This window comes from Stegostoma tigrinum, chromosome 2 (genome assembly GCF_030684315.1).
Source record: "Stegostoma tigrinum isolate sSteTig4 chromosome 2, sSteTig4.hap1, whole genome shotgun sequence".
NCBI classification, from domain to species: Eukaryota; Metazoa; Chordata; class Chondrichthyes; order Orectolobiformes; family Stegostomatidae; genus Stegostoma; species Stegostoma tigrinum.
In genome coordinates, this window is record NC_081355.1 from 27,148,815 (window position 1) to 27,166,062 (window position 17,248).

A 17,248-nucleotide genomic window follows, 5' to 3' on the forward strand; every position below is an offset into this window, starting at 1 on the left:
ACTTGTGATAAATAGATGAGGATGTGGCATGGCCAATGGGGAGCCAAGGGTGAAGTCAGCAACAATGAATGTAATATCCCCAGCTCTGCAATAGGTAGACTATCGATTCCGGTGCAGTGTGCGCACATTCTAGTGGCATCAATAACATCAATTTTCCTATTCAAGTGTGTTGGCAAGAGATACATGAAATAGTTAATTTGAACAGTAAATTTAATTGTAAACACTTCCTTAGATTTTATGGCATAAAGCATGGAGTTGGCTGGTCTGAAAATTGAACATTTATGCTCCCCAAAAAACCTTCTTGTTTGTGTTTTTTTTATAGGAAGGTGTAGGACATCTTTATAAACACGGAGAGCTGGAGAGAAAATTAAGTAAAGGTTGGTCCATGGGCAAGAGGAAAGATATTTAAAACCTGGATAAATGACAACAGAAACTCAATAAAAGATAAAGTGTGACTGCCAAGTCATATTTATTACTAAATCAAAAACAGTATTATAAATCATCTTCACGCCATTGTAATTTACTTTGTTATATAACAAAAAGAGTGTTGCATAGGTTCAAAGCACATTTACTAGTTTGGTTGACAGTAATTAGGGAATTGGAAGCTGCACAGGTTAACCTTATTACATGCCTACATTCGAAAGAATTTAGTTTAGTTAAAGCCATTCGACAGGTATCATGAAAAATAGCCTTTGTGAAATTAATTATGAACTTACAAATGCTAAGGAAAAAAACATTGTGTTAGTGTTTAAAACATTCTAGAAAATAGAAACTAAACATCAGCCTGGTTAGCTATGAAAGAAAACATTTTGCAATACAACTTGCAACACACCATAATGAAAGCTCATGAAGATTGATTTAAACAGGCAACAATGTTAGAATGAGCTCAGACATTGATAACAAATGATTAAAAATTATGCAATGTTATGCAATTTAACATTTAGTCAAGGACACTGTTTATACTTCAACTTCCATTTCTGTACTTAATCTCATTCTGTAGAAATGTCCACACAAATTACTTTTTAAACTGACAGAGTCAAGTCAGTCATATCTGCGTTCCCATCTTTCATGAAATAGCAGCGCTTCATGTAGAAAAGTTCCAACAGGTGCCACTGAATTTCTGAACTGTTCAAATGCTTGGAAGTTCCATTAAATAAGGCATTAATACAAACCTCACATGGTTTCTTGTACAATAAATAGGTTTCAATCAATGGTAGATTGTATTAAGACTTTGCTTTCCAAACAGTTAATGCCTCAGGGCTTTGTATTTACATACAAACAAGTCATACTGCCCCTTTAAAATATAAATAGCAGACTTCCAGTATTGTACTCATTTGGAAAAAAAACAATATTTATTGCAAAATTAATATACATAACTGATGAATGGCAGAACAATGATACTCTTGTTTCTACTTATTGGAATTATGTTTTATACTTTGATGAACTCAAATCTACTAGATTAATCCAGGGTCGTATTGTAGGGGACAGTAAACTGTTCCCATGTGTTTCACTCATTAATAAAACAGTTCAATTACAAAAAGATCAATCAATGGTCAATGAAGTAACTTTCACAGAAGAGTTTAATTTGAATACAGCATATTACAAATTTGCTGCTTGGTTGGTGGGTGTACTCAAGACAGATTTGCAACAAGACAGCACAGTTAATTTGTAAAATTAAAGATGTTTATTTTACTTAACTATCATTATAACACCCTTCGAGTTTAGTTGTAATATTTTAATTACCCTTTTACTCCTAGATATTCTTCTGTTTCATATCCTTTAACAAAAAATAAACACAAAGGGATCAGCAGGAGCAAATTACTGCAGATGCTGGAATCTGTACTGAAAACAACAAATGCTAGAGATCACAGCGGGTCAAGCATCATCCTTGGGGAGACAGTGAGCTAATGCTTCGAGTCTAGATGACTCTTCATCAGCAAGTCCATGTAACACTGTCTTGGCAATACAATCTCTCATAGTTGCAACACGCTTACTGAATGTCCATTCATGGAGAAATAAAAAACTTACATTTGATGCTAAACCCTCCACTATTTTGCCCTCAGCTAATACTCATTGAGACTAAAAATGTAGACAAATATACAAATGAGTGAAAAAGATCATTATCATCTAGGCTGAAAATTCTAAACACACAGTTTCTGTCCGAGAGCTAAAGTGAGAACTCAAAGTAATTCCAATATAATGAGCAATGTAACTAGGAGCATAATTTTAAGACTATTACGTGAAATTACCATATACAAGATAATGGAAAGAAAATGATACCTTAAGACAAACTTAAAGTTTGGTTCCTGATGGTTTGCCAATAGAATCAAATTATTTGCACAAATCTAAATATTCCTCAAACAAATGAACATGAAACAACTAAATGTTTTTATGTGATTTGCAAATTTAATATATCAAACTCTTTTTAGTAATTTGATAGGCTAGCTGAAAGTGATCCCTGATGCACGCTACAAGAAAATGGACAACTCTATCATTCTATCTGTCATACTATTAAGCAACTTTCAAAGGTAGAAAACATCGTTTATATCAGCCAGGTATATGTAAATTTCAAAACATTTTTACTGCTACAGTATTGTGATAGTTCAAAATTATAGGTACAGTCACTTGGACTCTCCTGTTCCAATAGTTTGCTGTCTGATTTTCATTCAGAGTTCCTGAAATCTAATTTTCAATGCTATCACAAATATTAACACTAAATTAAGTAGATCCAGAAGTTCTAAATCATAAATTAAAATTCCAATTCAGACATTCTAATCTGCTGGGTATTAAGCAGACATAGTAGGAACTGCTGATGCTGGAGAATCTGAGATAACAAGGTGTAGAGCTGGATGAACACAACGAGCCAAACAGCATCAGAGGAGCAGGAAAGCTGACGTTTTAGCTCTGAACCGTTCTTCAGAAATGGGGAAGGGAAAGAGGAGACTGAAAAAAATAGAAAGGCGGGCAGGTGGATGGAAGATGGGTAAACGAGCATACAGGTGAAGAGGAGACGGACAGGTCAAGGAAGCGGGATGGAGTCAGTAAACTGAGTGAAGGTGGGGAGTTAGGATGGGGGTTGATCAGTCAAAGGAAGACAGATAGGTCAAGGAGGTGGGGATGAGACTGGTAGGTAGGAAGTGGGGTGGGGGTGGGAGTTGAGTTGGGAGAGGGGTAGGTGGAAGGACACATTAGGGAGGCGGGGACGAGCTGGGCCGGTTTTGGAATGCGGTCGGGGACGGGAGATTTTGAAGCATGTGAAGTCACATTGATACCACTGGGGTGCAGGGTTTCCGAGCGGAATATGAGTTGCTGTTCCTGCAATCTTTGGGTGGCATCGTCGTGGCACTGCAGGAGGCCCAGGGTGGACATGCCGTCCAAGGAGTGGGAGGGGGAGCTGAAGTGGTTCGCAACTGGGAGGTGCAGTCGTTTGTCGCAAACCGAGCGTAGGTGTTCCACAAAGCAGTCTCCAAGCCTCCGCATGGTCCCCCGATGTGGAGCAGGCCACATCGGTAACAGTGGATACAGTATACCACATTAGCTGATGTGAAGGTGAACATCTGTTTGATGTGGTAGGTTTGCTTGGGGCCTGGGTTGGGGGTGAGGAGGGAGGTGTGGGGGCAGGTGTAGCACTTCCTGTGGTGGCAGGGAAAAGTGCCGGGGATGGTGGGGCTGGTGGGGAGTGTTGAGCAGACAAGGGAGTCACGGAGAGAGCGGTCCCTCTGGAAGGCAGATAAGAGTGAGGAGGGAAAAATCTCCTTGGTAGCGGGGTCACATTGCAGGTGGCGCAAGTGTCAGAGGATGATGCGTTGGATCCAGAGGTTGATGAGGTGGTGCATGAGGATGAGGGAGATTCTGTTTTTGCTGTTATTGTCGGTAAGGGGTATGAGTGATGAGTTGTGGGAAATGAGAGAGATGCGGTCAAGGGTGATTTTGATCACTGTGGAGGGGAAGTTGTAGTCCTTGAAAAACGAGGACATCTGGAATGTCCAGGAGTGGAATGCCTCATCTTGGGAGCAGGTGCAGTGGAGGTAAAGGAATTGGGAATAGGGGATGGCATTTTTGCAGGAAGGTGGGTGAGAGGAGGTGTATTCTAGGTAGTTGTGGGAGTCGGGAGGCTTGAAATAGATATCTGTTTCTAGGTGGTTGCCAGAGATGGAAACAGAGGTGTCCAGGAAGGAGAGAGAGGTATAGGAGATGGTCCAGGTGAACTTACGGTTGGGATAACCAGATGTATTTTTACGATTGCACATTGCATTCAATTTATTAAATTTCCCATTCATTAGTGTTCACTAAGTAACCATTATTAAAAGTTTATAGTTCTTCTAAATGACGTATCATACAATACTAAAAGCTTATGCATATTTATTTCACTCAGCACAGTTTACTACTTAACCTGACTTAATGTATTGCAAACACTATTCACCTCCGTTTCGCTTCCTGATGTGAATGGTGTAGTGAGGTTACATGACACAGCACTGATTTCTTTTTGGAAGAAAAAAATGTTCCAACTGTGTAGTGTTTTACATGAACAGCACAAACTCATAGTCATTAAGTTTGAGACCAAAGTACAGAATAGCAAAGGTTGACTGACATTGTAATTAATCACTGTTTAGGAACCTGTTTAAAGTTAGATATAGTTAGAAGCAGTTGATTGTTTCTTCTCCAGGAACTGGTACTCCAGCATTAGCTGAATAGACCATTCACAGGTAAATTAGTGAAATAAGCAAGTTTTCAATTAAGTCTAAATGTTGCAGGTGCAAACAGTGTGAGTTACTAGTTCTTGGTTGCATATGAATATGAATATTGAGGAATAATTGGCGCAACTGATTGGGTGAAAATTAAAAAGTAAAGTAAAAAAATTAATCCTCTCCAACGTCCTACTTTATGCAAAAATATTTCCTGTTGCACATTTTGAACAAATCTTGTAGAGGAGGCTTGAGATGTGAAAGCCATTGTTCATTGGCTTTCCTTATCTTGACTGAATTCTAAGAATTTAGAAATTGCACTGGGGTAAAATAATTCTCTGGCACCTACCTCAAGTGAATCTGTGGCTGTTTCTACCGCATGACAATTAATGGTACAATGCCAGTGGTAGCAAGACAGCAAATAAACATTAACATTTTGTTTACATTTAATTAGAGATCAGCAAGTGGAATTATCAATCAAAAAAAAAGCAGTTTTGCAACTGAGCTGGATTAATTTACTTGACTCCATACCCTCAGGTAAAGTAATGCAACCATTGATGAAAGTGAGTTGGTGAGAAAAACAGCACACACAAGCTACAGAATCCAATATGAGAAACTTTCAGGGCCAAGTCCCACGGGTCAAACAAAGCCTCAGACATTTGCTTCAAAACTGTAAATGAATTAGGTTTAGTTATTCCTTTAATCTTTCTTTAAATGCATTAACAAATTAAATTTAATTCCTTTGTTAAAAATATGCTAACTCTGAACATTTCCTTGCTTTCCCCTCCAACTCCACAATTGGTAATCCATTTTCAGCTGAGCGAGCAGCTAGATGGCCTACCTTCAGACTATGGCCAAACCTGTTAAGCACTTAGCCTTTGACATATACTTAGAACTGTTGTTTTCACCCGCCCTATAGCCTTCCCACGATTAAGAAAATTGTTTACAATTAGAAATCAGTTAGCATGCAAAGGGATAATACCAAACATGAGCCATGTAGCAATTCTACGCTGAAGTAGAATATAGGCAGCACGGTGTCTTAATGGTTAGCACTGTGCCTCACAGCACCAAGGTCCCAGGTTAGGGTTCCACCCTCTGATAACTGTCTTTGTGGAGTTTGCACGTTCTCCATGTGTTTGCATGGGTTTCCTCCAGGTATTCTGGTTTGTGCCGACAGTCCCAAAAATGTGTAGGTTAGGTGGACTGGCCATGCTAAATTGTCCATTGTCTTCAGGATGTGCAAGCTAGTTCGATTAACCATGGGGAAATGCATGGCTACAGGGATAGGGTGAGTCTGGAATGTCCTTTGGAGGGCTGGTGTGGACTTTATGGGCTGAATGGCCTACTTCCACACTAGAAGGGACCAGACAAGCATAGCATTACGCAGAATCTGTTAATTTTTAATCAGCAGAGTGAATGGGCATATGATTGTAAATATATATTTACTACGATAGGTTGAATATACAAGGATGATTAATTGCTGACTTTAAATTGCACAAAATATTTCTCACTTAAGGCCTCTATTTTTATAAATAAGTGTCATTTTGGTCTCTGAAAAATGTTTCAAGCCATAATACAATACTGCTGTATGGTTGAAGTGATTTCAAGAATGACAATTCATCTTCAAATCTGGATATCAGCTAGGTTAGACACTGCTGTGCTATCATCATGATAAATCAAATATACATTATCAGCAAGAGTTTGCTATGCCTCTCTGGTTTGTTGACTAACTACTTCACTTTCGAAGTCATCACACTTGAGGCCAGACATATCCTTACTCAATTGTGCAAAGTCAATCTGGAGTTTTGCTACAACGGATGTGCAAGTCAGAGGTGGAGCTACAACACTGCTCCATACACCCTGATCCACTGCTTCTATATACCCATCCTTAATTGAGACTCCATGCCCATTAGCATAGCATGGTTGAATATCTTCTTTCATACAATTTCAGGAGTCACTAAATTGAAATAGATTTTCTGCTTGAAGAAGCAAAGGTCAGTTGTTGTGACACGCTACCACTTGTAATTCTTTTTTGGTCCTCTGTCACAGGGAGTTATTGCAAATATACTACTTTTTACTCAAAATTACAATTTTCTGAACTGTGATTCTGTCAAGTACATGATATCAGCACCAAGCAGATGGCATTACTTCACCTTTACGTTTTGGAAAATTACATCATGTTGAACTGTTCATGCCAAATAACTCCTCACAATACTGTTGCATAGAACGTTCGCTTAAGAACAAAGAATCATGGAGTAGTTGATAATTACATAATTTTACCCGATTTTACAAACCCTCCCCCTCCGTGAGTTATTGAAACATGGCATGGTGCAGTACTACAAAAAGCAGCAGCCCTCCAATATATTCATGACCATCTGAAAGTCTTTCAAATATGGGAACTGGTATTCACAGTCAAATCTAATTCTGAAGTCACACAACACCATGTTACAGTCCAACAGGTTTATTTGAAATTACAAATAAACCTATTAATCTATAACCTGGTGTTGTGTGACTTCTGACTTTGTGCATACCAGTCCAACACCAGCACCTCCATATCAAGCCTAATTCTGTTCTCCACAAAAATTTGAATTTTGAGGCCAACTGCACTTTCTGTAATTTTAATTTGGTTGCGATCTATTACAAACACCCTTTCAAAATTCACACCACAGAAGAAAACAACTTTTATCCAAAAATGATAAATGCTACATATAAAGTGACAATTTCAAAATAATCATGATTAAAGTTCACATACATAAATGGGAAGAGACATGGATACTTTTGTAATCTCCAACCTGTTTAGTTTTAAGAAACCAGAGTCAGCAAAATTACATCTTCTTACTCCTTTGCCTTTACTTATATCTAACAGAATTGAAAAGTTGAAAATTGGATTGAAAAATAGAGATGTTGTGCTAAACTTGTAGCAAAATTCAGTTAGATCAGTTTTAAAGTACTTTGTATAGTTCTGGTTGCCATACACTGAAAAGAATAAAGATGTGCTGGAGAGGGGGCAAAAATTATTTACAAGGATGATATTAAAATATCAGAGACTGTTTAATCTTAAGAAGAAAAGCCTGAAGGGTGACTCGATAGAGATCTTTAAGGGTTCAACAGTTTTAACAGGATAGACATAGAAATTGTTTCTGTTTGAGTGGAAGAGCAAAATAGAAGCCATCAATACAAGATAGTCAGCAAGACATCAAATAGGAAGTTTAGGAGAACTTCTTTGCCTAGAGACTTCTGACAAAAAGAATTTGCTTTGATAGACAGAGACTGCGGAATAAAGGAATACATTTAAAATGAAGAAAGATTTTTTAAAAAGTCTTACAAGAATAAGAATATAAGAATAGAAATGAAGGAGGGAATAGAGGGCTACAGTTATAGAGTTAGATGAGGAAGAATGAGAAGAATTGTGCGTGGAGCATAAAATTTAGAACAGACTATTTGACTGGTTGATCTTAGATAAGGTGAATAGCCAAGGTCTTTTTCCAAGGGTAGGAGAGTCCAAAATTAGAAGGCATAGGATTAAGGTGAGAGGATAGGGCATGTACAGAATGAGCTGCTAGAGGAAGTGGTAGAGGCAGGTACATCTATGACATTTAAAATACATTTGGACAGGTACATGGCTAGGGAAAATTTAGAGGGATATGGAACAAATGCAGGTAAATGGGACTAGGTAAGTTTGGGATACCTGATCGGCATGGACGTGTTGGACCGAAGAGTCGGTTTCCGTGCTGTATGACTCTATGAAATCTGCACTGTAGCATTTTGAAGCGCAGCAATGAAATGGCTAGCAACATTTATTTAATTAATTATATTAGCCTATTCTTATGAACATCAGCATCATCCCAATATTCACTTTGGCCCCCTGTCTCTGTAAAAGGATATTTCTAGTATGCTGCTTTCCCCCAGAATTAACTGTCACATTGTATTATAATACTATTAGAGCTCAAAGTCAAACTGAAATTGTTTCCAGCATCTAAGAAATCCAAAATGACTTCTGTTCAAAAAGTACAAGTTTCAAGTGGACAGTCCAAAGTCAAACATGCCTGAATGCTTGTTCTGAAATGAAACTTCCACATTTTTAGTGGATGGTTTTCAAGGCATCATATTTTAAAGTGGGTGCTATGGAGCTAAATGCAGGTCAAGATACAGATTTGTGTTGACATACACAATACAGTTGTATGCTTTCTATTAATTGCAAGGAAGGAGTGACACCAAAGAGATGCCATTGCTTTTGGTAATATCAAGGTAACTTGTTGGTGCAGAGGTATGCAGAATTGGAAGAGTGCCTAAAAATGAATTTATATATGAATAAAGAATCACAAATAGATGCAAAGACAAAAAGAGAACTCTATCATATACATGGAATATTTTTATATCCACCTAAGTCAGCCAGTTCTTATGAGCTTCAAATTATAAATTAAAAAAAATTTGTAACATTACAGTTTACTATTGTGTTTGAGACAAGGGCACTTTTAAAATCCTTAGCCAGCTCAACTCTCCTAATTGTATCTATTATTCTGAACAAGAGGGGGAGCAGGAGGTGTATTAAAAGCATTAAAATAACTTTTTCAAATTATTTTCAATTTACAGAAGTTTTATTGATTGCACATGGAAACTAAATGGCCTCTTCTGCTTAGTTTGTGGAAACTATAAAGTTCAGCCACATTTCACAACCTTGTGAATACCAGATATGGCTGGCTGTGTTTCTTAGCAGATGCGCGTGTTTCAAACTGCTATTTGTTTATGATAACTTAAACAGAGACTCAGTTTTATGGACTTATTAGTGCACATGATGAAGTGCATCATAGTCTTAAAAAAGGGCCAATGTGCATTATAGTACTGTATGCTAAAATGTGTGTAATGGCATGCTCAATAATCACATTAAAACACATTGACAATGAATTATATCTTTTGGTTCACACATACAGCCTAAAGTAACTACACCAATGGCACATTTCTTAATATAAGTGAAAAACAAGTCTTTGCAAGTGAAAAATATAAAATCTTGAAACAGTAAAATAAAATTTCTCCATCATTGACATTTCAATCTCTCACATGCAGATGCCACATGTGTACAGGTCAGTGCCTGAATAAATTTGTTTTGGTGAACCTGCAACTATTTTAACTTAATACACAATATATGTCTTGTTCAAAAAAAGTTCATTTGCTTTACACAGCATTGTCATTTTTTAACCTTTTTTTGCCACATCAACATCACCTCAGAACCTTTTGCAGATGACAAGAGCCGAATCAGAGGAAATCTGAGGTAGTGGCAGAGGTTAAGCTGGATTTGTCAGTCTGTCAGCACTGTGTCTTCCAGAGGGGACTATGGTACACCCAACCATCTCCCTAGTACAGAATCAAAAAGTTAGTTAATTCAATGGCAAAATGAGGAAAGACAACACTTATAAGCAACAGCAAAAAAAATTGCAATTGTCAGTGAACTTAAAACCATGCAAGCTAAGAGAGATTATATAATGAATTACGAATCACATTGAGAATAGGGAAGGATAGGAGGCCAGGTCAGGTCGCAGAAAGTTGGTTTGGGTGTTAGGTTTAGGCAGGCTATGTCCCAGGTGGGGAAGATGTTCAGGTTTAGTCCAGTAAGTGGCATGAGAAGGCTGGATTGGGTCCTGAAAAGAATTTGGTCCAGGTCAGCATTTAGAGGTTGGGCATTCTCTCTAACGTTTCCTGCCTAACTACTGAAGTAAGTGAATCAGAACCTGAATCTGAAGTCTCCAATTCTAATTCGAGTTGGAAGGTTCCAGGCACTAGGAAACTTCCGAAGTTTCAACTTGCTGGTCAGTTACTGTATACACTGTGTACGGATGTTCAACAGGAACCAACATGTATTTTTCAGAGTATTTCTGATCTCTGGCTATCTACAGGCCAGAAGATCTGGGCCATTTAAAAAGATGCTGTGCACTTTAGCTAAATCACAAGCTCTGGAATGTTTTACAAAAAGAGCACTGATCAACCGACTGTTTCAAGAATACAGCTAAAATACACTTGAATCAGTTTATTATGATTATTATGCTTATTATGAGTGCAACAAAGCAATTGAGAATATTGTTTTCCACAAATGGTTGACAAATGATGTGAAGAAAAATGTTATTTATCAACTTTAGGGTGGAAGGAGCTAAAGGAACAATCCATGGAAAATATAGAAATGTTTTACATAAGCCTTTGTTGACCATTTATTTGCCTGTTTTTACAAATTTTAATATCAATGTCCACCATTCATCCAAATAAACATATCTTACATTCATAGAACTTCAGGTGCCTTAATGATATTGAGACTGGACTGGGAATTACTTGTCATCTCAATGCAAGGACATCCTAACTTTAGAAATCTAGGGTTCTTGAGTAGATTTGTAGCTCGGATTATAGATGCTGTGGTTGGTTCACTCACCGAGCTGGTTCATTAGTTTGCGGATGTTTCATTACCCTGGTGAGTAACATCACCAGTGCAGCCTCTGAGGAAATGTTGTTAAGAACACAGAACATAGAACAATACAGCACAGTACAGACTCTTTGGCCCATGATGTTGTGCCGATCTATTATACTACTAATATCAAACTACCCTGCATATCCTACATTGTACCATCAGCCATGTGCCTGTCCAAAGAGTTGCTTAAAAGTCTCTGAAGTATGTGACTCCACTACCACTGCTGGCAGCGCATTCCGCACGCCCATCACTCTATGTAAAGAACCTACCTCTGACATCTCCTCTATACATTCCTCCAATTGCCTTAAAATTATGCCCCCTCATGATAGCCATTTCCACCCTGGAAAAAAGTCTCTGGCTATCCACTCTATCTATGCCTCTCATCATCTTGTACACCTCTATCAAATCGGTTCTCATCCTTCTTCACTCCAGTGAAAAAGGCTCTAGCTCCCTCAACCTTCCCTCATAAGGCCTGCACTCCAGTCCAGGCAGCATCCTGGTAAATCTCCTCTGCACCCTCTTTAAAGCTTCCACATCCTATAATGAAGTGACCAGAACTGAACACAATATTCCAAGTGTGGTCTAACCAGAATTTAATAGAGCTGCAGCATAACCTCATGGCTCTTAAACTCAATTCCCCTGCCAATGAAAGCCAACACACCATACACTTTCTTGACAACCCTATCAACTTGGGTATCAACTTTGAGGGATGTACGGACGTGGACCGTAAGATCCCTCTGTTCCTCCACACTGCCACGAATCCTGCCATGAGCCCTGAATTCTGCATTCAAACTCAACCTTCCAAAATGAACCACTTCACACTTTTCTGGGTTGAAATCCATCTGCCTCTTCGTTGCCCAACTCTGCATCCTGTCAATGTCCCACTGCAACCTACAACAGCCCTCCATGCTATCCACAATTCCACCAAGCTTTGTGTCATCGGCAAACTTACTAACCCACCCTTCCACTGTCTCATCTAAGTCATTTATAAAGATCACAAAGAGCAGAGGTCCCAGAACAGATCACTGCGGAACACCATTGGTCACAGAGCTCCAGGCTGAATACTTTCCATCTACTACCACCTTCTGTCTTCTATTGGAAAGTCAGTTTTATACCCACACAATCAAACTTCCCTGAATCCTATGCCTCCTTTCTTTCTGAATGAGCCTACCATGGGGATCCTTATCAAATGCCTAGCTAAAATCCATATACACCACTTCCAATGCTCTGCCTTCATCAATGTGTTTTATCACATCTTCAAAGACTTTAATAAGGCTTGTGAGGCATGACCTGTCCCTCATAAACCTATGCTATTTGCAATCAAACTGTGCTTTTCCAAATAAAAATAAATAGTATGTCTCAGAATCCACTATAATAATGTGCCCACCATAGAAGTAATCGGGAAGTAATGTTGTGTTTTCTCACTTGTTATTTAAACTCTGGGGTCCATTGGAGGTGACTACCTCATTTCCATTTTTCTTTGTAGTGGGGTGTATATAGGGTATAATTCTATGTGTTTATTCATGGCCTTCTCGATGGAGAACCAGGCCTCTAGAAATTCCCATGCTTGTTTTTGGTTTGCTTATCCTGGGATCCAGAAATTTTTCCAATCGAACTGGTGGTTCTCCTTATCCGTGTGAATGGAGACAAGTGAGTATTGGTCATGTCCTTTTGTTACTAGTTTGTGTTCATGTATTCTCGTAGCCAGTTTCCTTCCTGTCTGTCCAATCTAAGGTTTGTCGCAGTCCTTGCATGGAATCTTGTATATTACATTGGTTCTATCCATTGTAGGTAAGGGGTATTTGGTTCTTGTTAGCAGTTGACTTAGGACTGATGTAGGTTTGTGTGCTGCTCCGATGCCCAGGGCCTCCATTTGTGGGTGTTGGGGTGGTTACTGTTGAAATTTAGCATTTGATCCACGTGTGTGATCTTTCTCTATACTTCAGTCAGAAATTCGCCATTGGGCCTGTGTTCTACCATTACGTCCAGAAATGGGAAGTGTTTGTTCTTATCTTCTCTGGTGAATTAGACGTCAGTGAAAATGTTGTTTATAAGTTGGTGCTTTTCTTCTAGTTTTGTCTGTTTCGTGATGAAGAAAGTGTTGTCCACATATTGGATCCATGGTTTAGGTTGGATCTGCGGAAGGCTAAGCTTTCAAGTCTCTGTATCGCTGCTTCTGCTATTAGTCCAGAGATGGGTGACCCCATAGGTATCCCGTTGATTTGTTCGTAGATCTGGCAACTAAAGGTAACATGGATCGTGAGGTATAGGTCCAGTAACGTCAGCATGTCGACTGTGGAAGATGATGTTAGTTGGGTCTGGTTCTTTCAGTAGTGTTGCTAGTGGCATGTCCATCGATGTGAATAGGGCGGTAATGTCAAAGGACAATGTGGGCTCGTCCTTGTCTAAACTTACTTCTGAGGGTTTTGAGGAGGTCCTGGGCTGAGTGCATTGAGTGTGTTGAGCTGTTGACGAGTTTCTTTAGTCTTCGTTGTAATTCTGGCCACTGAGCATCAAAGTAGAACTCAAGCCTACATTAACCCTATGTCAACTGCTAACAAGAACCAAGGCCCTTTACCAACTATGGACAGAGCCAACGTAACATACACAATTTCAAGCAAGGGCTGCAACAAACATTACATTGGACAGACAGGAAGGAAACTGGCTACAAGAATACATGAACACCAACTAGTAATAAAAAGACACGACCAATACGCACTCATCTCCATACACAAAGACCAGGAGAACGACCAATTCAATTGGGACAATGTCAGGATCCTGGGTCAAACCAAACAGAGACAAGCATGGGACTTTCTAGACACCTGGTTCTCCACCAAGAAGGCCATCAACAAACACGTAGAATTATACCCGATATACTCACCACTGCATAGAATAACCAGAAATGAGGTGAATCTATTCCAACAGACCCTACAGTTTAACTAATAAGTGGGAAAATGCTACACTTCATCTGATGACGTTACCCAGCAGGGTAATGAAACGTCTGCAAACTAACGAACCAGCTCAGTGAGCAAACCGACCACAGTAACTTTAGAAATACTAATTTTATGAAAATACTATACTATAGCCTAGCCAGCAAGCAACACTGTCAAATGTTTCATTTCATAAAGAGTTAATCCTTCACAACCTGCATATATTTGCAATTTTTAAAAGAATTTATGTTAAGTGATTTGTTCTTCAAATACTGTGGGCAGAAATAAGTTAAGTGCACCACTCACATTTTTAATTTTGCTGCGAAATGTTATTGTGGTCCTTCTGAAGTCTGTCAATGTAATAACTTTAGAAGGATAAGATTGGGTGAGTATAAGGCATATCAATTTCTCAAAAAACTTTTGACAGTCAATGACAAAAGAATGGTAAGATCGAATTGAATGGAATGAAACATGTGAAACTTGATGATGATAAGTTATTAACATAGCAAACAAACAAGCGACTGAACTAGTTTGAATTTATTCTAACAACTAATACATCATCAGTTTAGGTTTTGTTGCATTCTCAAAAGTAGCTATTCAGCCATAACTATGTTAAAATGACAGAATGGCGTCACTCCTGCCTATCTCTGTACTCTTACAACATTCTGAGAGTTCAGCACTTCTCTATACCTGGCATCTCCTGCATTCCCCACCCCTTGGCTTCAGCATTACCAGTTGTGCTTTCTGGTGTTTTAGATATCAAGCATCAGAATTCTTTTACTAGACCTGTCCACTTCACTCTGCTCCCTTAAGATCCTCCATAAATCCCATTTCAAAAAGCCAGAAGAATGGCAAAACCAAATAGGAAAACATACACTCATACAAAATTGCTGAAGGTCCATTGCATAGAACCAGTGTAGCTATTAAACAAATATTGAAATTCATATAATCTATTGTGAGGTTATGCAGAATATTCAGGGCTATTGAATGACTATATATTGTCTATTGACTTTTAAACTGCCACAATTACCTCTTTTAGGAAATACTTTGGCGTCCAAAGAGTGTTTGATGATGCTCGTTGTCTTTCCTCAGCCCTCTGCCGCTCCTCCAGAATGCGCTTGTTCTCAGTCGCTGCACTAATATTTCCAGCTTGTAGTGCATTGGTAACCTGTTCCCAAAGACACCTACAAAGGGATATATACATTCAATCAGGAATTTGGACCTTTCAAAAGATTCCAAATTATTACACAAAGAATAGCTACAGCAAATTTACTGCCCACAATTTTTATAGATTAATTCAATACAGTCTGAAAGAACAGCAACTAGGAAGAGAAATGGGCTCCTTAAAGATCAACTAGGTCATCTATATGTGGAATCAGAGAGGAAAGGAGAGATACTAAACAAGTATTCTGCATCAGCTTTTAATGTGTAAAAAGAATTGGAGGGTAGGAAATTCAGGGTAATAAATATCAATGTCTTGCAAACAGTCCATACTACAAAAGAGGAAGTGCTGGAAGTCTTACAAAACATAAAGGTGATTAAATCTCCAGGACCTAATTAAGCATATCCCAGGACCTTGTGGGAAGTTAGGAAAGAAATTGCAGGGCCATAAAAGAGATATTTATATCATCTACAGCCACAGGTGAGGTGCTGGAGGACTGGAGGGTGGCTACTGTTGTGCCTTTATTTAACAAAGGCTGTAAGGGGAAGCCTGAGAACTACAGACTGCCAAGTCTGAAGTCAGTGGTGGGTAAGCTATTGGAGGGGATTCTGAGAGATAAGATTTACATGCATTTGGAGAGGCATGGACTAACTAGTGCGTGGGAAATAGTGTCTCACAAACTTGATTGAGTTTTTAAGGATGATGAAGATTTTAAAGATTGATGAGGGCAGAGCAGTAGGCATTGTCCACATGGATTTTAGTAAAGCCTTTGACAAGGTTCCGCCTGGTAGACTAATTAGTAAAGTCAGATCACATAGGGTTCAGGGAGAGATTGCCAATTGGCTTGATGGCAGGAGACAGGGCGTGATGGTGGAGGACTTCACCAGCTTCAAAATCTCCCCTTCCCCCACTGCATCCCAAAACCAGCCCAGTTCGTGCCCTCCCCCCACCGCACCACACAACCAGCCCAGCTCTTCCCCTCCACCCACTGCATCCCAAAACCAGTCCAACCTGTCTCTGCATCCCTAACCTGTTCTTCCTCTCACCCATCCCTTCCTCCCACCCCAAGCCGCACCTCCATCTCCTACCTACTAACCTCATCCCACCTCCTTGACCTGTCCGTCTTCCCTGGACTGACCTATCCCCTCCCTACCTCCCCACCTATACTCTCCTCTCCACCTTCAGTCCACCTCCCCCTCTCTCCCTATTTATTCCAGAACCCTCACCCCATCCCCCTCTCTGATGAAGGGTCTAGGCGCGAAACGTCAGCTTTTGTGCTCCTGGGATGCTGCTGGGCCCACTGTGTTCATCCAGCCTCACATTTTATTGTCTTGTGATGGTGGAGGGTTGTTTTTCAGACTGGAAGCTCCGTGACCAGCAGTGTTCCGCAGGGATCCACTTTTGTTTGTAATTTTTATAAACTATTTGGATGGGAATTTAGGAAGCATGGTTATAAAGTTTGTGGATGGTACCAAAATTGGTGGTATGGTGAATGGCAAAGAAGGTAATCTAAAATTACAAAGGGATCTTGATCAGTTGGGCCATTGTCTTTAGGAGTGGAAGATGGAGTTTAATTTGGATAAATGCAAGATATTGCATTTTGGTAAAACAAACAAAGGTAGGACTTATGCAGTTAATTGTTTGTCCCTAGGTAGTGTTGTTGAACAAGGAGACCTCGAGGTTCAGGTACACAGTTCTTTGAAAGTTGCATCACAGGCAGACAGACCAATTATTGCTTGGACTACTGAGTACAGGAGTTGGGATATCATGTTGAGGATGTGCAGGACATTGGCGAGGCCATTTTTGGAGTACTGTGTACAGGTTGCCCTGCTATTGAAAGGATATCATTAAACCGGAGAAGGTTCAGAAAAGATTTACCAGGGTGTCGCCAGCAGTGGAGGGTTTGATTTATAAGGGTAGACTGGATAGACTGGGACTTAATCACTGGAGTGTGAGAGATTGAGGGGTGACCTTTTAGAGGTTTATAAAATCATGAGGGGCATAGTTAAGGTGAATAGCA

General features: G+C 39.4%; 1 protein-coding gene across 1 annotated transcript in view; it reads right to left on the reverse strand.

The window, feature by feature from the left end:
* Positions 1–505: 505 nt before the first annotated feature.
* The window catches only part of LOC125448769 (oxysterol-binding protein-related protein 10), a 189,164-nt gene continuing 172,421 nt past the window's right edge, over positions 506–17,248 (reverse strand). The window contains exons 11-12 of the mRNA XM_048524291.2: positions 15,097–15,250; positions 506–10,037 (exon numbers count right to left, since the gene is read on the reverse strand). Coding sequence (XP_048380248.1) covers positions 9,990–10,037; positions 15,097–15,250 — 202 coding nt within the window. The 3' untranslated portion in view covers positions 506–9,989. The remainder of the gene's footprint in view (positions 10,038–15,096; positions 15,251–17,248) is intronic.